The sequence below is a fragment of the Carettochelys insculpta genome, chromosome 22 (assembly GCF_033958435.1).
Source record: "Carettochelys insculpta isolate YL-2023 chromosome 22, ASM3395843v1, whole genome shotgun sequence".
Classification (NCBI taxonomy): domain Eukaryota; kingdom Metazoa; phylum Chordata; order Testudines; family Carettochelyidae; genus Carettochelys; species Carettochelys insculpta.
In genome coordinates this window covers 20,557,200-20,579,208 of record NC_134158.1, presented here as the reverse complement: position 1 = coordinate 20,579,208, position 22,009 = coordinate 20,557,200, and the positions used below count along the sequence as shown (strand labels likewise).

The following is a 22,009-nucleotide window of genomic DNA, read 5'->3' as shown; positions in this document are numbered from 1 at the left end:
ATCAACCAAGGACTGAACAAAGACTGGGAATGGCTGGCCAACTACAAAAGCAGTTTCTCCTCTCTTGGTGTTCACACCTCCACATCAGCTGTGGGAAGTGGGCCACATCCTCCCTGACTGAACTGACCTCACTCTTGATTGGGACTCCCTTCTTTTCACGAGCCTGTATAATTAGACCTGCCCTGGAACCTTCATTCCAATCTGACGAAGCGGGTCTTCGCCCATGAAAATTTATGCTCCAAAAAAAATCTGTTAACCTATAAAGTGCACCAGGATTTCTCATTGTTTCAGCTGGTCTTTTGTTAATCCCCAGGCAGCATGGCTTTGAGCAAGCTCCTGGCTGCAAGGGGGGGGGACAGCAGGGCTGAACTTCAGCCTTGTGTGCCAATGAAAATCGGCTCGTGTGTCCTCTTGGCACCTGTGCCAGGGGTTGCTGAACCCTGCGCTACGCATTCATATGCCCATTCATGCTTCATCCACCTTCGTAGAGGGCATGCTTCCATGCCGATGATGCTTGTTAAAAGGAAATAATGTTTAATTAAAGTTGTGACGTGAACTCCTTGAAGAAGAAGAACTGTTATGCCTCCTACATTCTGTCATGGATTTCACCTTACAGCAGTCTCGGATGATGACCCAACACACGTTCATTTTAAGAAAACTTTCACGACAGATTTGACCAAACACAAAGAAGGCTCCACTATGAGATTTCTAAAAATAGCAACTGCATTTGACCTAAAGTCTGAAGTGCCTTCCAAAAGGATGAGGTGTGGAGTAGGGCTGTAGAAGTCTTAAAAGAGTAACGCTCTGATGTGGATCCTACAGTGTCCGAACAATCAAAAAAGAAAGCCAACCTCCTGCTGGTGGCATCACGATGAAAATGAACATGGGTTGGTCTGTTCTGCTTCCGATCGTTACCACGCGGACCCCGTCATCAGCATGAATGCACGTCCTCTGGAATGGTGGTTGAAGCATGAAGAAACATTGAATTGTTAGCATATCTGGCATGTAAATATCTTTGGAACCCAGCCAAAAGGCTGCCACGTGAATGTCTGTTCTTGCTTTCAGGAGACACTGTAAAGAAGAAGCAGGAAGCCGTATCTCCTGCAAATGTTAAGCAAATTCGTTTGTCTAAGTGACTGGCTGAACAAGAAGTAGGACTGAGTGGGTATGTGGGGATTGGAAAAGGCTCAGAAAAGGGCAACAAAGATGACGAGGAGTAAGGAACAGGTTTTGTATGAGAAAAGATTAACGGAGACGGACTTTTTCAGCTTGGAAAAGCGATGACAAAGAAGGAACATGATTGAGAGCTATAAAAACATGACCCAGGGTAGAGAAAATAGATGAAGTGTTGTTTACTCCTCATAACACAAGAACTAGGGGTAACAAATGAAATGAATTATCAGTAGGGGTAAAAAATAAAGAGAAGTATTTCTTCACATGACGTACAGTCAACTCTTTACCAGAGTAACAAAGAGGAAGCCGTGCTAGTCTATACACCATCAAAACAAAAAGCAGTCAAGTAGCACTTTAAAGACTAGCAAAATGGTTTATTAGGTGAGCTTTCGTGGGACAGACCCACTTCTTCAGACCAAAGCTCACCTAATAAACCATTTTGCTAGTCTTCAAAGTGCTACTTGACTGCTTTTTCTTTGCCAGAGGATGTTGTGAAGACCAAGACTACAAAAAGGTTTTAAAAGAGCTAGATAAATTCTTGGCAGATAGATCCATCAATGGTTATTAGCCAGGATGGGCAGAGATAGGTCCCTAGCCTCTCTTTGCCAGAAGATGGGAATGAATCACGGGGCAAGGATCATTTGAGATTTACCTGTCCTGTTCATTCCCTCTGGGGCATCTGCCATTGGCCATTATCAGAAGACAGGATATTGTGCTAAGGGAGCTTTGCTCTGACCCATTATGGCCATTATTACGTTGTTATGACTTTCGGCCCTAAAATTTTACATTGTTTTGTTTTCAAAGGCAGGTTTGGGGCTTTTATTTATTTATTTGTTTTTTTACATAAATCTACATTTGTAAGTTCCACATTCATGGTAAGGAGATTGCGCTGCAGTATGTGTATTCGGTGAAATGAAAATACTATTACTTTTGTTTTTTTTACAGTGCAAATATTGGTAATCAAAATAGATATTAAGTGAGCCCTGCACACTTTGTATTGTGTTGCAATTGTAATTAATATATTTGAAAATGTTGAAAACACCCAAAAACATTCAAATCCATGGTATTCCATTATTGTTTAACAGCACGATTAATCGTGACTTATTCTTTTAAATTGCACCATTGTTTTTTTTAAATTGCACCGTTAACCATGATTAATTTTTAATTGCTTGATTATCACCCCATTTTGCAGATGGGGAAACTGAGGCACAGTCTAACGTACCATCTCAGTGTCACATAGGAACTCAGTGGCAAAGCAGCCAATTAAACCCCAATCCCCAGCTGAGGGCTTTAACTACCAGGCCACCCTCCAGCTGCTTTGGGTATTTGAGTACTAGCATAGTCTTGTGACTTGGGGATCTGACTAGAAGGACCACCCTGGGAACCATCAGAGGAGGGTGTAGAGATTCCAGCCCCCTTCCCATTCAGACCTCGATTCTCAGTGAAGCCACCCAGAGGTGCCTCTTGTGACGCACAGACCTGGGCCCTTGCTAAGTGGGGTGAGACCCAGCCAATGGCTGCGTGTCTCTGCCTAGGAGAAGAGAGGACAGGCCAGCGAACAAAGGTGCCCCCCTAGCCCCCTAAGTTCTGTGTGCTGCCTTCACCCCTCTCCCACCCCAGAAGAGAAACCGGCATGGCCCTTACTGTTCAGACAGGGGTTATTTGTGCACCGGTCAATCTTCTTCTCACAGTTGGAGCCATGGTAGCCCAGGGGGCAGTGGCAGGTGTAGCCACCCGTGGGCTTCTCCGCACAGGTGCCTCCGTTGAAGCAGGGCCCGTCGGCGCACGTCATGGCGCTGATCTCGCAGTTCTTCCCATAGAAGCCCTGGGGGCAGGTGCATTTGTAGTCATTCTCCAGATCCTGCAGGGAAGGGGAGGGCAGAGAGAAAGAACCAGCAGACTCCAAAGTAAGTCAGTAACCAGTCTCGGGGGGGCAGCAGAAGAGATCAGGGAGAGGAGCCCCGGATTGCAGAGGGATCCGGCGATGTCCTGAGGGCAGGGGCTCTGACCCTTACACCGCCAAAGAGGTCGGCTCCTGGTCGGCAGCTGTAAGCTGGCCTTACGGGGAAGGTGCTGTGCTGGGGCTCAGGACTTGTTTCTGTTATGGGGGCTGCTGGGGCAGAGCTCCAATGGAACAGGGCTGACACCAGACTTCTTCCAAAATAACAGCAAGACAAGTTTATGGAGGATAGGTCTAGCAATGGCTGTTAGCTAGGATGGGGTCCCCAGGCTCTGTCTGCCAGAAGCTGGGAATGGGTGACAGTCACCTTGACAGTCAACTGGTCTGTCCATTCCCTCTGGGGCACCTGGCATTGGCCACGGTCAGACGAGCGGACGCTGGGCTAGATGGACCTTTCTGTCTGACCCTATGTGGCCGCTCTTCTGGCTCTGCCCCCTCCCCCCCGGAATGGTCAGGGTCTCCAATATGGGGGAGGGGAGACCTTGACTCTGGGCCCCCCAGAAGTGGTGAGGCTAAAGGGCGGCCAGTCCTCAGCGCTGCCCGAAACGTGCCGCCCTTCCTGGACTGCGCCTGCCTCCACCGTCCAGCACTCAGCGCTGCCCAAACCGTGCCCTGTAGGGCTCTGGTGGAGACTTAAAGGGCTCGGGGCAACTGCCCCCTTTGTGCCCCCTTCCCTTCAGCTGCCCTGCATGGGAATTAGGCACTTCCGTACCTTTGAGGGCCCGAGTCTCGAAGTTTTGTCAAGGCACAAAAGTTGTGCCAGTCTCACGCCTTAGCTCAGCAGGTCTTTGGGGCAGAAACTGGCTCCTTGCTCTGCCTCTGCGCAGAGCTTGCTATGCAACTGCAGCCCAACACACCTAATGGCAATACAAAGTATAACACCTGGCACAGGTGTGTCCTGGTCTATGGCAAGGGTACCTAGGCCCTACCATGATACACTTAATAGCAAGAAAATGTACAGTATCCAGCATCATGGGGGGCCCTTTCTAGCTCACAACTGAAGCTCTCACTTGCTTCCATTATACACCTCCTGAAGAAACTAGCCTGTCTAACCCCCAAGAGGAGATGCAGCTCTCCCGAAATAAAGGTGCTTGTGCCCAAACAGGAAGGGGGAACTGCTATAAGGTGCATTTTTCCTGCTAGAGCTGCGCCACACGGTGGGCGGAGGCAGGATAACGACATCAGTTTAAAACTAAAAATCAAAACCCCAAGGGCATTGTCACCCTGAGACAATCTACGGAGTCAGCCTCAGGGGGGCAGAGCTGATGCCAGAAGATGGACTTGAGGGTTATAGAGGGTCCTTCATGATCCGGAAGCCCCACATGTCTCAGTTTCCCTACTGTAAAACTGAGAGAATAATCCTTGCTCTCCACGTCCTACTTCAACAGTGAGCTCTTAAGGTCAGGGACACGTTCTCCTTCTGGATCTGTGCAATGCCGGTTCAACAGGCCATGACCTCAGTCATGGAGTGCCTGGCCACCATCAAGTGCAACAGACCCCTGATCTCAGTCGCTGTGTGTCGGGGGGGTTGCCCAACCCGACAGGGCCTGATCTTGGTTGCTTGTATGTCTGGGCAGCGCCTGGCCTCATGGGGGCCCTGATCTCGGCTGCTGTGTGTCTGAGCAGCACCTGGCATGACAGGGCCCTAATCTCAAGCACTGCCTGCCTGGGCAGTGTCCAATCTCAGCCGTGCCTGCAAAGTGCTCCCACAACACACCTAAGAGTAACTATTTGCAGCAGTGGCATTGCAAAACGTTACGGCAGCAGACGGAATGCGCTGGGAAACCACAGAAAATAGTCGAATGCGTATTGGATAAAGCAACCAGGCATTTGGGCTTGGGCTACCTGCATGCCAGGGAACTGAGCAGTGACACAGAGGGACGGCGCAGCTAGCCACTGAGAGCATTACAGATGGGTATCGAACCTGAAGCTCTCCTGGGTGGCTGCTCAACCACTCAGCTGACAGGGAACCCTGCCCCAGACCACGTCCTGGACCAGAGCCCATGGTGCCAGGTGCCATACAATTTTATTGCTATCAGGTGGCTTATTGTAGCCGCTTGCAGTCCCAGTCATGGCTCAGGGCCCCTTGTGAAAGGCACTGCACAGACTCGCAATAAGAGAGAGTTTAACAAGGCTGGTCTGTGTATCTTAGGAAGGAGATCTGATCAGACAGCAGCTGGAGAGGGCAGATCAGGGGGCTGCTCTTCACCTTGGCCCATAACGCAAGAGCTGCACGGCAGGATGTTTAAAGCAGAGGACTGGATCATTACACAAAGCACCATTGGCCTGCGGAACTCACTGCCCCATGATTATGAGCACCACTGAAGCCAAGACCTGAGCAGGATCCAAACTCAAGGGCTGAGCATTTGTGCTGATAAGGGGCCGACCCAGACTGAGCTGAAAGAGGTACTCGGGAAGGGAGCAAATCCTACATGCTACAGGAAATCATCCAACCTGGGTCAGGAAGCAACTTCCCCTCTGGCTAAGTTATCTGCCTATTGGGGGATGTCTTGCACCTTCCTTGGACACAGCTGGGATTGGCAGCCAGGATCTCAAGTGGCTCCTGAGGTTGGAAAACATCGGGCAGGAGGGTAAAAATTGAGCATGGCAGCTGGGAGGATGATCCAGTCGGGGGCACTCTCTGCCTCAGGGGTAGTGCTCCCCCCATGGCCCCAGTGCACTGCTGGGGCACGCAGTGCTGAAGAAAACATGGCTCAATAGGGGGTGCTGTGTCCCCCGAGACAGGCCCTCCCATGCATGGCACCGACACTGCCATCCTTTGGAAGCACGGCCGTGCCTACAGTTCTACACAGAACCATGTGGGGGGCACTCAAGGCCTGCGGGGACAGGAGCTATGGGGGCAGGCCCAGGGCGGTTGGGGGCAGGAACAGGGCAGTGAGGCAGCAGAGGTCCAGCTCAGTCCCGCACTCACCAGCAGCAGTGGGAATGGAGCAGCCAGGCCCTAGCCCACTCCCCTGGCTCTCAGCCACATGGCTCAGGGGTGGGGGGGTGAAGCATGCGGGGGGGCGGGTGGAACCACTCCCTGTACGCACCGGCAGTAGGAAGCGGAACCATGTGGCTGAGAGCTGGGTGGAGCGGGCTGGGGCCAAGTCGCTGTTCTGCTGCTGCTGAGCGTTGGGGCAGGCCCGACCCTGACCTCAGTGCCAGCCTCACCCCACCCCGACTCATCCTCCAGTCGTGTCATTTGGGGCGGAAAAATGCAGGAGAAGAATTTTGGAGGGAACAGGCCTCATTAGGCAAGAGGAACAAGAAGCCCTGTGGCACCTTATAGACGAACAGATATTTTGGAGCACAAAGACCCGCTTCATCAGCTACATGAGTGCAGGTGGTGGTTTCAGAGAGGTATTTAAAGAGTGTCATTTACCGGGACACCATTCTTTGAATACCACTCTGATCCCCACCCCCACTCATGCATCTGATGAAGCGGGTCTTTGTGCTCCAAAATATCTGTTCGGCTACAAGGTGCCACAGGGCTTCTTGTTGTTCTCAAAGCTACAGACTAACACGCCGACCTCTCTGATGTTAGGCAAGAGGGTGTCTTGTGAATTGAGGGCAGGCTCTAGAATGTGTGTTATACCTGGGTTTTATACACTGCTCTAGGATTCGTGCATAAACTCCCTTGGGGTATGTCTACACAGCAGCCTTACATCGGAATAATCTATTCCAGAAGAGCTATTCCGGAATAGGTAATTTTGAAATAACACAGCGATGCACAAAGGCTACATCTACACTAGCTCCTTCCTTTCGGGGGGTGGACGTGGTAACGAGCGAGTTGGGAAGATGCTAATGAGGTGCTGCCATGAATATGCAGCTCCTCATTAACATAATCGTGCACTGCTCATGTAGACAGGGGCCTTCCAAAGGGACCCCCCGGCTTCAAAAGCCCCTTCTTCCTAAAAGCAAATAGAAAGAAGAGGCTTTCAAAGTCTGGGGGGTCCTTTTGAAAGGCCCCCGTCTACATAGGTGGCGCATGATTCGAAAGCAGCGCTTTTGAATTGCGCGTGGCTGCCATTATGCTAATGAGGCACCAACATTCATGGCAGCACCTCATTAGCATCTTCCCAACTCGCTAATTACCATGCCCCTTTCAGAAGGGGCTAGTGTAGCCGTAGCCAAAATGCATTTCGAACTAGCCCTTTGCTACGTCGAAATACAGCATTTACATGCACGCGCGCACACACACACACAGAGCCTATTTTGAAATAGAGGCATGGGACGCACTATGGCGTCTTTCTAAACAGGCTCTGTTCCTGGTCTCCACAGCCCCTGTTTTGAAATAGGCACTAGTGCTCGTAGCATGAGGTTTACCCATTTCGAAATAAGCCAAACAGCGGAGGCATCAGTTCTGCATGCTGGGAAGGACTGGGGATGGCTGAACCGTAACCCCCGCAGGCTCTGCAATATAGGAGAGGCAGCAGCCACGTCCCCCTGCAAAGGGGGCTAGGTCTCTCTCCCGTACAGGGTGCAGGCGTGAGGTCTCCTTCCCCCAGCCCCAGGGGCCATGCAGTCCGGATCCTACAGTGATGGACAATGTTAGAGATGGCTCCTAGCCATGTGCTGGGGGCTGGATGAGGGGGGCATCGTTGCATCTAGGAAACGCCCCTCTGAAAAGACAGGAGCCAGGAGGAGGAGCGGGGGAGAGGGTACAGGCGGGAGGTCTGCTCTGTCCTCACCCCCCTCCATGCTCTGCAAACTGGTGGAGCTGCCCTGTAAGCCCACTGTGCTCCCGGAGAAGCAGGGCCTTCCCAGAGCAGGCCCCCCCGGCGCCATGCAGCTGTCTCTGGGGTGTGCAGAGTTAACCAAAACAAAGGGCCAGGGCCGCTGACGAGCCGGGCGGGGAGGCAGCTGCCCCACGGCCCAGTGATTTAAGAGGGCGTGGGGCTCCTGGCTGCTGCCACCGGGGCCTTTTAAATCACACCTAGCGCCCCACAGAGTGTGCTGGGTGCCCCAAAGGGTCAACTGGGGGGAACTAGCCTCAGCCCTGTTACTTCAAAGTAGCGGTTGCATTGTGTAGACACTAGGACAGTTACTTTGCTGTGCAGATCTAGCCTGGGTTTCTTGCGCGTGGCCTCACTGACGTTCAAAGCTCTGTCAGATAGACGAACACAGGCTTTCGCTACCCAGAAAGCTAAGTTCTGGGCATTCAGGGCAGCTGGGGGCTCGCATGGCCCTGGTAAGCCGGACGGTTCTTTTGAGCGGCGGCTCAGTGAACGCCGAGTGCTGAGGGACGCTGCGCAGGTGGGTGCTGGGAGCCTGTCTGGTGCTAGCATGTGCCAGGAACACTGCACCCCCCCATGGGCAGCAGAGCTGGGGGGCTGCTCCCCCTCCCCGAGCAGGCATGGGCTAGGTGTTTTCAGGTGAGTGGGGTGGCCTTGTAGACCTGGAACCAACGGAAGAGAGGAAAGGAAGAGAGGAAAGAAAGGGCAACCCTGAATCCCCTCTCCCTCTGCCCAGCACCTGCCTTCACTCTTGCCCAGCATGCCTGCCACCTGGGACACCTGCCACCTTGACCCCCTCTACCCTGCTTCAGTGCTCAGGCTGGGATTGCCAGGGTCTAGGCTGGAAACCCCCCTTCCCGTCCCCAGCCTCTCCCAGCCAGCATGCTGACCACTGCCCAGAGCTACAGAGAGACTTGCCAGACCCCTGGGCAAGGAGGGAGGGGGCTGGTGCTCAGAAGGGGCAGAGCCATGGGCAGAAGGGCAGGGCAGAGGCTAGTTCCCCCCCAGCTAACCCTTCGGGGCACCTGGCACACGCCCTGGGGCTCCGGGGTGATTTAAAAGGACCCAGTGGCAGCAGCCAAGAGCCTCATGCCCTCTTCAATCACTGCACCCTGGGGCAGCTGCTTCCTCCCCACCTGCCTTGTCAGCAGCCCTGGCCCTTTGTTTCAGTCAACTCTGCACACCCCAGAGACAGCTGCATGGTGTGCGGGGTGGGGGGGCCTGCTCTGGGAAAGCCCTTCTCCTCTGGGAGCACAGAGGGCTTACAGGGCAGCTCTGCCAGTTTGCAGAGCACGGAGGGGGATGAGGACAGGGCAGACCTCCCACCTTCACCCTCTCCCCCTCCTGGCTCCTGTCTTTTCAGAGGGGCGTTTCCTAGATGCAGCAATGCCCCCTCATCCAGCCCCCAGCACATGGCTAGGAGCCATCTCTAGCACAGCCCTTCACTGTAAGATCTGGACTGCACGGCCCCTGGGGCTGGGGGAAGGAGACCTCACCCCTGCCCCTGTATGGGGGAGAGACCTAGTCCCCTTTACAGGGGGATGTGGCTCCTGCCTCCCATGTTGCAGGGCCTGCGGGGGTTACGGTTCAGTCATCCACAGCCCCTCCCAGCATGCAGAACTGGCCTCTCCACTGTACACCCCGGCAGAGCTGGAAACGTGGGAAGGGGTGAGGCTGATTTGGCAGCTGCCTCCAAACCAGGAGGAGAAGGGGGGGGTACAGCGGCGTGGGGGAGGGGATAATGAGGGGTACAGGAGCAGGGGCTGTAGGAGGGGTGATACTGACATCCCAAGTACCTCCACTCTTGCAGGGATGTTGCAATGGAGTTGGGGTGCAGGTTTACTAGGGGACGGGGGTGACAGGAGGGTGGTGGGGTAACACTGATATTACAGTTGCCTCTGCTCTAGCAGGCATTGGAGGGGGTTATAATGGGGCTGTGGGGCTGGAGGATTATGGAGTAGGGTGGGGAGGATCCCCTGAGGCGGAGGCTGCAATGAGGCACAGGGGGGGGGCAGGCTCAGAGGGGCAGGGGAGGGGTGATACTGATATTACGGTTGTCTCTGTTATGGCAGGCAATGGGGGTTGTAATAGGGCCGTGAGGCTGCAGTGGGGCTGGAGGTTTATGGGGTGGGGGGATCCCCTGGGGGAGAGGCTGCAATGGGGAGTGGGGGAGCGGGGAGGGGTGATACTGATATTACGGTCGCCTCTGTTAGGGCAGGCAATGAGGGGGTTGTAATGGGGCTGGGAGGCTGCTGTAGGATTATGGAGTGGGGTGGGGAGTGGGATCCGCTGAGGCTGCAATGGGGTGGGGGGGGGTTCAGAGGGGCGATACTGACATCACAGCTGCCTCCGCTCTTGCAGGGGTTGCTATCGCACTCGTTGGTCTCGATCTCGCAGCCTGTGCCCGTGAAGCCGGCCCGGCAGCTGCAGGTGTAGCTGCCCTGGCCTGTGTTGGTGCAGGTGGCGCCGTTCTGGCAGGGCCGGTGGTTGGTGCAGTAGTTGAGGTCCTGGTTGCAGAAGAGGCCACCCCAGCCCTCCCGGCAGTTGCACTGCCAGGGCTGGCTGCAGGTGCCGTGGAGGCAGCCCGGGTAGCGGACGCACTCGTCGCACAGGTGCCCCTGCCAGCCGATCCGGCACTTGCACTCGCCGGGCCGCTCGCAGTAGCCGTGTCTCTCGCTGCAGCCTGGCAGGCACACGGCTGGGGAGGCGAACAGAGGGGAGAGAGGGAGGGGGCCGGGGAAGGAGGAGGGGGGTTTGCTATACAGCTTTAAAAATGTCTTTAACCGCTGGCGGCACCTCCCCCCGGCCCACCTGCCCCAGGTAATCTCCAGGCCCCCCAGGGTGAGTTGGGTAAATGGGGGGCGGAGGGCAGCCCAGGTGAGCCCAGTGCATGATGGGAGGGTGGTGAAGTGAGGCACGTGAGGTGGGGGTGGAAGGAGGGGCACTGGGGGGCCGTGAGGGAATGAGGAGCAGTGGGAGAGGGGAGGGGGGGGAGGGGGGTGCAGGAAGGGTCACGGGGGAGCCAGGCACAGTGGAGGGGCCATGGGGGTAGGCAACAAGGCACAGCGGGGGGCAAGGCCCTGAGGGACGTGTGAAGCACTGCGGGGAGGGGTGCTGTGCGAGGCGCGGGAGGGGAATGTGGCAGGGGTGGGGGGCTGTGAGAGGAGCCAGGGGTGAGGCGCATCGGGGGAGGGGCTGGGGGAGGAGCAAGGCACAGTGGGGGCAAGCGGCATTGAGGGGAGGGAGGCGCGCGACAGGCGTGAGGCTTTATGGTAGCGGGGCTATTGGGGGAGCACGAAGGGGACAAGTATGTCGGGGCAGAGGGAGTGACGGGTGGAGGACTGTGAGGGGAGCAAAGTGCACAGTGGGGGACACGTGAGGGGAGACAGGCGTGGGGAGATGAGACGAGAGGGGAGCCAGGCGTGGAGTGGGGCATGTGAGGTGAGCCAGGTGCATGGGGGGGTGGGGCATGCATGGGGAACCGGGCGTGCGGGGTGGGGATGTGTGAGGGGAGCCAGGTACCTAGTGTGGGCGGAAGATGCAATGGAAGCCAGGTGCATGGTGGGAGAGAAGTCGCAAGAAGATGTGGGAGAGGAGCTAGGCGTGCGGGGGCAGGGCAGAGACACACAAGGGGAGCCAGGGGCGGGGAGGGGGAAGACACAAGGGGAGACGGAGGTGGGGCGGGGCGGGGCAGGGACACATAAGGGGAGCCGGGGCAGGGAGGGGGAAGACACAAGGGGAACCAGGGGCAGGGCAGGGACACGCGAGGGGAGCCGGGGCGGGGGCAGTGGTGGCTCAGAGACATGCGAGGGAAGCCAGGGGTGGGGAGCGGGAAGACACGAGGGGAGCGGGGCAGGGACATGTGAGGGGAGCCAGGGGAGGGAGGGGGAAGACAGGGAAGGGACCCAGGTGCCGGGGAGGGCGAGGGGAAGGGGTGTGTGGTGGCAGGGAGAGGGGAGTGAGAAGAGCGCCGGCCTGTGGGAATACTACCAGCCGTAAGGTTCTCAGCTCTGCTGCACCTGCTCCGTATCTCTGATGGCCCAACATGCTGGGTAAGCTACAGGACAGGCCAGCCCGGCTGGACTGGCTGCTCAAAACATCCAGGCCCCTCTGCTGCCCTGTGCTTGTCTCTCTCCAAGCCTTGTCCTGCTCTGCTCCACCACCGGTCCCACCCAGACCCTGCCTTGCACCTGCCTTGTTCCCATCCTGCCCCAGCCTCAGAACCAGCCCTGTCCCAGGCTTTCCGACCTCCAGCTCTGCCTCAGCCCTCACCTCCGGCACTCAAAGTACAACGGCGAAGCCCGACTCCACATCCCAAGGACTCGGCCTCACCGCCCCACGCACCGTCCACTGACGGGTTGAGCCATCCAAGGCAAATAGAGGAGAACTAGGGGTCCAGACCTGCGGCTCACATGAATCCATCACCGGCCAATGTTCCTTGGCTAGAGACGTAGGGTGCCTTGCAGACCCTATGCTGTAAAGGCCTTGGTTGCTTCCCTATGGGCACAGGCAGGCGGCACCCCCCCACCCCAAAACACACATCCTTAATTTCAAACAAGTCAAACTCAGAAATGTAACGGGGTTCAGGCAGCCCTTTGGTGGGGACGAGGGAGCTTAATTAGTACTGGTTCCTATGTCTTCTGTGTCCACTGCCCTATGCAGGGTGGAGCCAGGTACCTACCTGCTGACTGGCTCTGACCCCACGCGTGAGGACAGCAAGCCCCACTGCTGGGCAAGCCTGAGAACTTTGTTCAAGCCCTGCCTTGGATCCTGAAGGACCCGAGCTACGAACGCACAGCTGAGACTACCCGTTGGCTGTCACGGCAGGGATGCCGACCTGTTGCTACATATGCTGCAGCCCCCAGCCGCTTGCGAATGGATGCCGAGTGGAACAAGGCCATGCAGCGTTGCCATTTCCACTTCAGCTTATTCGGCCATGGCAAAGATGAGCTGGCAAGAGTGGATGTCTCCCGACCGCCGTGCGCAGACACACTCCAAATGCCATGATAGACCTCAGTATCCAGATGGAACGCCACCAAGAGAATGTCAGAGTCCCAGTGACCACCTGTCCTGGCCTCTCCAGCCAAACCTTGGACACCTTCCTGGCAGCCCAAACCCTTGCACTCCGATCAAGTCCAACCCAATCTCACCAATACAGAGAAAAGCCAACGCTGAGCATTGGAGTCACGCCTGTATTGCAAAAGAGCTGGGCCCTTTGGGAATGTCTACACTACAGAGTTATTCCAGAGTTATTCCAAAATAAACTATTCCAGAATAACACATCCGCACTACAGGGAAGCCCCAAAATAAGCAAAACTTATTCTGAAATAGTGTGTCCACGCACAATAGAGCCTACTCCAGATTACAGCCCCTGGTAGCACATAAAAGATAGGCACTTGCAGCCAGCCTTCTATGTCTACACAGTAGCGTTATTTCAGAATAAGTGATTCTGGAATATCTGATTTTGAAACAGCCTCTATCCCCTGTCTATACAGCTCCTCTTCTGAAATCTCTCTCAGAATAACAAGTCCTGTGGCATCTTACAGACTAATATATTTTGGAGCATAAGCTTTTGTGGGCAAAGACCCGCTTCATCAGATGCTTGAGTGGGAGGGCAGGTTTCAGAGAAGGATTTAAAGAGGGGGGTCTCAGTAAAGGGGAGGGCCCAGAGCTGACAAGGTCTATTCAGTCAGGGTGGAAATGGCCCATTATGGGCAGTCAGTTGGAGTTGTGAACATCAAGTGAGGAGAAAACAAGTCAGTTCATCGGGGGATGTGACCCATTGTTAGATACTAATGTGTGTGAACATCAAGAACAGAGAAACTGCTTTTGTAATGGGCCAACCACTCCTAGTCTCTGTTCAGTCCTTGGTTGATGGAGTCAAATTTGGAAATGACTTGCAGCTCAGAAATTTTTCTTTCCATTTTATTTTTGAAATTTTTCTGTTGTAGGACTGCTACTTTCAAATCTGTTACTGAGTGTTCTCTTACAGGTTTTTGTGTTACTGTTTCTTCGTGTCTGATTTATGTCCACTTATTCTTGTCCTCTCTCTCAGAATAGGAGCTATAACTCATAGAATGAGGGTTACGGAATTCAAAATAAGCCATCCGCCATCTGTGTAGACGCTCGCCAAGTTATTTCAGCATAGTAGCTTGGTATACCGAAATATCTCCTGCTTTGTAGACACGCCCCTTGTGTCTGGCTGCCCCTGGAAGCGCCAATCTGTACAATGGTCAGGTAAGACCAAATCCCAGCACCTGATAGAGTTGTAAAGGGGGCCAGGTTAGCATGGCACTTCCTGCATCTCACCGGTAACCAGCATCTGTACCTGTCTGATGGTACCTGAGGCATGACGGAGTGGGCTCTCCAGTGCCCTCTGCAAATCTGACGCCTTTCCTTCTTCAAGGTCCTCCTGGAGGTACTGGCGGATTCAGGGACCTCAGGCAACTTCATGAGGCAGGACGGCACGTGGGTATATCACAGTTCAAACACAAGAACATTGCAGATCTGCTGAAGCCTACTGATGGCTCGCTCCTCTCATCAGGTCTGGTGCTTCAGCAGGCTGAAACCCCTGGAAGCTGTGACGTATCGAGAGAGTCTCGGTCTGACCCCTTACCCAGGCATCATATTTTCCACTAGTTCTTGGCATATGCTGGCTCACTACCCATGAGCCCAAGCATTTGTTGGAGGGCAGGCAGGATACAGTTCTGCCTCCTATATGGCCTTCATGGCTCAGTCTGCTTTGCTTGAGATTCCCAGTTCGAACCAATTGATCCCCAGAAAGTCTCCTTAACACCTGCGGTCCTGACCACTGTCCCTGCATTACCACGTAAATACAAGGATGTCAGTGATGTGTCCAACAAAAACCACGTAGGCACATTACAGCTACGACTGTCCCATCAACCTCCAGCCAGAAACAAAAATCCCACTTGGCTGCATCTTTCAGATCCTGAACCTGGGGTTCTCCACAACAACCAGCAGAAAAATCTACACATGGGGTTTATCCAGCCTTCCATCTGGGGCCATTGCTGGGGCTGCAATTTGCTTTATAAAGAAAAAAAAAAAAGAAAGATCACTAAGGCCCTGGGTTGATGACTGGGCGTTATACAGAGCCACCATTCAAAACCTGATGCCCTTGACCTCTCCTTTATTTGGCTTTTCAAAAGGCTCCATTCCACCAAACGTGTTACCAAGCTGGACCTACATGAGGTCTACAGCTGGGTCCATGCACAGTGCAGATACTAAGACTATGCTGGTCCTGAGCAAGCCCCAGCAACATTCCAGCACTTCATAAACAATATCTTCAGGGTTGTGTGAGGCTGCTATGTTTAGTTGCCTTCTTCTCGTCTCCTTGTCACAACCTGGGTAGCACAGGGGGTCCCCGTTAGTAAGTCACCTTGTTATAAGTCGCTTCACATCTAAGTCGTCAATGATGGAAACTAAATTCATTATACATCACACACATCCATACTTAAGTCGTTAAAGGGACCACAATCCTTTGCATGGTCCTCCTTATTGTTTGAAAGTTTTGAAGTGAACCTATTGTGAGTGCACCTACTTTATCTTAATATATTTGCGTAATCCTTTAACTGGGAAATCAAGTGTTGGTGCAAAGTTAAGTGCTATTTACAAGAGGCAACATGTTCGTGCAAGTCTCACTGTGAAAATAGATGTGATTAAAATGCATCAGAAACGGTGAACGGGCTACCGACAATGCTTGCCATATTGGCCTACTCCTGGCCATTGCCAAGAACGCTGATGATGTTATGGAAAGGGCTAAGCATAGGACACAGAATTGTCCTATAAAGATTGCTCAGCAAGGAAGCAAGGTGATGGAGTCGATGCACAACCAAGTGTCATTCCAGCACAAAAGTGAGCTCCTCCTTCACATGGGTCTCCCCCCATAACTGACAAAGAATCAGGTGCTCCATACTCTGCACCTCACTGCACCATGAGAGTAGCCCTCTTGGACCACAAGCTAAATATGAGTCAACAGGGTGATGCTGTTGCAAAAAAAGCAAACATGATTCTAGGATGCATTAACAGGTGTGTTGTGAACAAAACACGAGAAGTCATTCTCCCGCTCTACTCTGCGCTGGTTAGGCCTCAGCTGGAGTATTGTGTCCAGTTCTGGGCACTGCAGTTCAGGAAGGATGTGGAGAAATTGGAGAGGGTCCAGAGGAGAGCAACAAGAATGATCAAAGGTCTAAAGAACATGACCTATGAAGAAAGGCTGAAAGAATTGGACTTGCTTAGTTTGGAAAAGAGAAGATTGAGGGGGGACATAGCAGTTTTCAGGTATCTAAAAGGGTGTCATAAGGCAGAGGGAGGGAACTTGTTCTTCCTTGCCTCTGAGGATAGAACAAGAGGCAATGGACTTAAATTGCAGCAGGGGAGGTTCAGGTTGGACATTAGGAAAAAGCTCCTAACTGTCAGGGTGATCAAACACTGGAACGAATTGCCAAGGGAGGTGGTAGAATCTCCATCACTGGAGATATTTAAGAAGCGGTTAGATAGATGGCTTTCAGGGATGGTCTAGAAAGTGCTTGGTCCTGCCATGAGGGCAGGGGGCTGGACTCGATGGCCTCTCGAAGTCCCTTCCAGTCCTACTCTTCTATGATTCTCTGATTCTCTTAGTCTTTGATCTGCCAGTTTACATAGGCAGGTGGGTTCGAGCATTGCCACATTGACTGGTCTTGTATCAGCCCCTCTGGAACAGTCCTCTTGGATTTCCACATCTATTTTTCAGTGTGTCTGACTGCACGTAGTCTTCATTCCATAACCTCAGTTGTGCCTTGTCAGCTGTTGCATTGAACGCACAACACTGATTATAAAACGCTTTCTCGATTTAAGGTTTTTGATTATGCCTGTGTGACCAATCCAGTCAGCCAGAGGCATTGACATAAGTACGGGTCAGCAAACCCTGGCACGAGTGCAAAGAATAGCACACCAGCTGATTTTCATCGGCACGCGAGGTGGGACCTCAGCCCCACCCCACCTCCCCCGTGCAGCCAGGAGCTTGCTCAAAGCCATGCCACCTGTGGGTTAAACAAAAGACCAGCTACAGCTACCAACCGCAACCTAAACAGCAAAGCTCTTCATCTTCATTTATTTATTAAGGAAGCTGTTGTAAGTGGGACTATTAGTGACTTTAAAAGGTACCCCCAGCACTTGGACCGTCCATACAGGGCAAAGAGTCAAATTTTGGCACTCTGCCTCAGAAAGCTTCCTGACCCCTGATATAAAGGAGCCTCCACTGGCCATGATCTTTTAATTTGGCTTGCTCCCTTCCTCCCAAGATCAGGTGGTACAATGCTAGCCAGAAAGGAAAGGCTATCCTTTGGTGCTGGCTTTAGACATCCATGATAATTGTTGTTTAGAATAGAGTCTAATTCCTTTGCATGGATGGATGGTTCCCATAGAGACAGGCATGCTCTGCTACGGAGTGGCACAAAGGTGGATAGCGTTAGTTCACAAAGTAAAGTGGGTTGGTTTCCCCGTCTAGAGGTGAACCACTTTCCCTTTCACCTTCTCTGTGTGTGCTTGGAACGACAGCCTCCGGCCCAACCTGACGCCCCAGGGCGGAGACAGTTCACCTGCAGGATTCCATGCCAGGAGATGTTCCGTTTTCACTTGGCTTCTTGATGGTGTAAGGGACAGGTTATCACCCGTGCCTGGGGCAAGTTGGCATGAAGCTGGTTCCTGCCGCACACAGCAGCTGATTCTCAACAGCAGCAAAGTCCTTCTGTGCCATGAGGCACAGATGGCAGGGCAGACAGCCACTGATGGCCCAGAGGTAAGGTTGGAAGGGGGCCCGGCTCCCCATCCCCTGGAGGGGGCGGAGACAAGGATAGAAGTGGTGTGGCTTAGCGCAGTCAGCCCTGGGCCCCACTCCCGCAGAGCCGAGTGCAGAGCAGAGAGCTTCCCGTTTCGAAGTCCAGCCACGGCTGCTCCTTCAGCAGCGGTGGTGGCTGGAACGCAGAGCCCCCTTTGAAATGCCATGGCCCTGGGGCATCTGTCCCCTTTGCTCTGCCCCCATCAGCAGGCCCATGCGTAGATCACTGGCATATGTAAAGCTCCTCATATTGCTTGGCCTTGGTGGGCTATCGGTACGTACATTGAAGAGAAGTGGCGCGAACACACTGGTGCGTGAAGGATCACATCCTTGTTGTCGCCAGTGGTTCATTTCTTGCACAATTCTAGAGCAGACGTCGGTTCTCCAGAAGAGATCAGATGAGCTGCACTAGGTGGTAATTGTCTATCATATTGAAGACTTTGGCAGACAGGTTTTGGCGGTTGGCTGTGCTATGTAGCCATTTATCTACACAACACCCTCCTTTTTTCCTGACAGTCAGGCTTCTCCTGATCAGCATGTCTGCAGCATCCTGAAAAGGCTCCACCAGCAATACACAAAACCTCAAAAATGCAGGTTTGACCAGGATCTAATATTTCCCCCCAAGGGATGAACCACAGACCGATGCAGGGTGCTGGCCATGGATACACCAAAGGACATCTGCATGGACCAACCCTTTTTAGGCTTCGTTAACTTTTCACAGTGATTCCTTGAGATATTTTCCAGCCTCGTTGCTCTTCCGACTGTCCTTCTGTGAAAAAGAGCCCGCACCACCTTTGATCAGCTGCAAGAGTACCTCACCATGGCACCGATCTCACTTCACGCAGACATTGCTGAATGACGGCCGACACTGTGAATTTCGCCCAAAGTTCAGTACTATCCCAACTGATGGGTCCTGTCTGCTGGCTTCACCTATTACTCCCAGAAGCTATCTCAGGGGGGCAGCATTGTGATACCTGCAATATGGAACACTTAGCTATCAAGACAACATTTGAGTAATGAAAGCAACGACTGCGGGGGCAAGTTCCATGCCCAATTGCTCACTGATCACAAGAGCCTGGAGTATATCTTACAACTGTCAGACTCTTCAGCCAACCACAGAGTCTATGCTCCCTCTTCATCTTCATCGTCACCTCCCAGCCAGAAGCAGGAAAGAAAAATGCCCTGTCCAGTTAGGCCAAGTACCTGCAAGTGGGTGAGAAAACTCCCTCTACAGTTATAAAAGCACCCAACTTCACCAATGGCACAGAAGACAATAGCCCAATGGAATCCATTCATCTCTTGCTAGCCAACGACCCCTTTCTCTAGAGAAGCTGGAGAATGGCATCCCACCAGCCACCAAGTTCAGGGTCCAAGATGTGGTAGAGAGTCCCAAAGACCATAGCTATGTCCAGAAATGGTATATCATGCCCTACAAATTGTGTGTCATTTTAGCCCCCTCAATGCCTGCAGCCTAATCACCAAGAGTTTCTGGTGCCCGTGCTTGCCTGTCTGAAACAAGAGCTACCTTGGATCCTGTTCCCAGGCCAGCTGCCCATGCTCAAAAGAACATGGCCTTCTCCAGCCCATGTTCATTCCACCTCCACCATAAGCTACCATTTCCATTCGCTTTACTGTGGAGCTGCTGCCTTCCCAGGCACACAAAACGACCTTTGTTATCGCCAACCTCTTAACTCAAAGAGCACACTTCTGCCCTGATGCACCATCCCTGCTGCCTGGGAAATGGCTCACCTCTTCCTGGAAAATATTTTTCAGCTCTGTGGATGGCCATCAAGCAATGTATCAGCCTGTGGTTCTTGGTTTTTCCCAGTTCTGGTGGGAATTTCTTCTGGAGTTTCATAGAATCATAGAACACCAGGACTGGAAGGGGCCTCGAGAGGCCATTGAGTCCATCCCCCTGCCCCAATGGCAGGACCAAGTACTGTCTAAACCATCCCTGATAGACATCTATCTAACCTATTCTTAAATATCTCCAGCCATGGAGATTCCACAACCTTCCTTGGCAATTTATTCCACTGTTTGACCACCCTGACAGGAACTTTTTCCTAATGCTCAACCTAAACCTCCCTTGCTGCAGTTTAAGCCCATTGCCTCTTGTTCTATCGTCAGAAGCCAAGAAGAACAAGTTTTCTCCCTCCTCCTTATGACATCCTTTTAGATACCTGAAAACTGCTATCATGTCTCCCCTCAATCTTCTCTTTTCCAAACTAAACAAGCCCAATTCTTTCAGCCTTTCTTCATAGGTCACATTCTCTAGACCTTTAATCATTCTTGTCGCTCTTTTCTGGACCCTCTCTAATTTCTCCACATCTTTCTTGAACTGCCGTGCCCAGAACTGGACACAATACTCCAGCTGAGGCCTAACCAGTGCAGAGTAGACTGGAAGAATGACTTCTCGTGTCTTGTTCACAACACACCTATGAATGCATCCCAGAATCATGTTTTTGCTTTTTTTTTTTTTTTTTTTTTTTGCAACAGCATCACACTGTTGACTCATATTTAGATTGTGGTCCACTGTAACTCCTAAAATCCCTTTCTGCTGTAGTCATTCCTAGACAGTCTCTCCCTCCTCTATATGTGTGAAACTGATTGTTCCTTCCCAAGTGGAGCACTTTGCATTTGTCCTTATTAAACTTCATCCTGTTTACCTCAGACCATTTCTCCAATTTATCCAGATCATTTTGAATTTTGACCCTATCCTCCAAAGCAGTTGCAACCCCTCCCAGCTTGGTATCATCTGCAAACTTAATAAGCATACTTTTTATGCCAATATCTAAATCATTGATGAAGATATTGAACAGAACCGGTCCTAACACAGACCCCTGCGGAACCCCACTTGTTATACTTTTCCAGCAGGATTGAGAACCATTAAGAACTACTCTCTGGGTACGGTTATTGGGCCAGTTATGCACCCACCTTATAGTAGCCTCATCTAAATTGTATTTGCCGAGTTTTTTTATAAGAATATCACGCGAGACCATATCAAATGCTTTACTAAAGTCTAGGTATACCACATCTACCACTTCTCCCCTATTCACGAGGCTTGTTATCCTATCAAAGAAAGCAATCAAATTAGTTTGACATGATTTGTCCTTTACAAATCCATGCTGGCTGTTCCCTATCACCTTACCACCTTCCGAGTGCTTGCAGATGATTTCATTAATTACCTGCTCCATTATCTTTCCTGGAACTGAAGTTAAGCTGACTGGCCTGTAGTTTCCTGGGTTATTCTTATTCCCTTTTGTATAGATGGGCACTATATTTGCTCTTTTCCAGTCTTCTGGAATCTCTCCTGTCTCCCGTGATTTTCCATGAGTCCTGCCTCTCAACCGCCTGGGACAAACAGCATTGCTTCTTGACCTATCATCAGGACAATTCTCAAATTCTGAGTTTGCTTACCATAATGCCACATAGGTCTCTACTCAGCAATGCCCAATATTTTGGACAACCATGGTTTGGATCCCGGCTTTCTTCCAGACATCCCCACAAACTCTCTGGTACCAGCTGTCGCAGATCTAGCTACCCATCTCCACTAGGCACTCAAAGAGCACGTACAAGCAGCTGAGGAAGTATATAAACAGATCAGGACTGCCTGGCTGTCCCCGACCTTGCCATAGGAGGCAAAGACTGACTGTTCACCTGCAATCATAAATATTCTTGCAACTCAGCCAAATTGGACCATATCTTGGCCATTTCAAGACTCCCATGAATCAACTCAATACCTTGCAGGTTGCAGTTACCCAAATCCCTGAGGATCCACCCTGTATTTCCTGTCTCCCATCTGAAGCTATGCAGAGTATCCCTTCCCCCATCACTCCAGTCCTCTGCCAGCCCCTTACTCCATAACCATCTGAGCACACAATGGAGTGGAACCGTCAGTCAACTGGCAGCTCCCGTCATTGGCAGGCCTGGAGTGGAATGGCCCAGGTGAGCAGTCCCAGGAACCAGCAAATCACGTCCATGGATTGTGGTCATTTGATAGGACCACCCCAAGAAACCAGTCCTGGTGACACCTTAAGGGCACTCTCAGTAGGGGTGGTACTGTCAGGAATAATGCATTGCCTGTGCCTGCTTGGTACTTCTGATGACTCAATGAGCCGGCGAGGCTGCTGGATAGACTACATGGCCTGACTGACGAAGGAAACCAGCAGTACTGTCCTTAAACCAAGCAACAGCAGATCTTTGCTGGCTGCGCCACATGCAGGCCCATGGTCTCTCTGCCTCCGTGCATTCATTTCTCCAACCCCTGCTCCATGCCACCATGCTAAGCCCAGATCCTGCCAC

At 52.5% G+C, this 22,009-nt stretch overlaps 1 protein-coding gene across 2 annotated transcripts in view; it reads right to left on the bottom strand.

Moving 5' to 3' along the window:
* The window catches only part of DLL3 (delta like canonical Notch ligand 3), a 356,208-nt gene that overhangs the window by 281,490 nt on the left and 52,709 nt on the right, over positions 1-22,009 (bottom strand). For both annotated transcript variants that reach the window (XR_012648465.1, XM_075016362.1), the window contains exons 5-6: positions 10,209-10,570; positions 2,818-3,034 (exon numbers count right to left, since the gene is read on the bottom strand). Coding sequence is in view for 1 of the 2 variants with exons in the window: in XM_075016362.1 (XP_074872463.1) it covers positions 2,818-3,034; positions 10,209-10,570 (579 nt within the window). In the remaining variant the exon portion in view is untranslated. The remainder of the gene's footprint in view (positions 1-2,817; positions 3,035-10,208; positions 10,571-22,009) is intronic.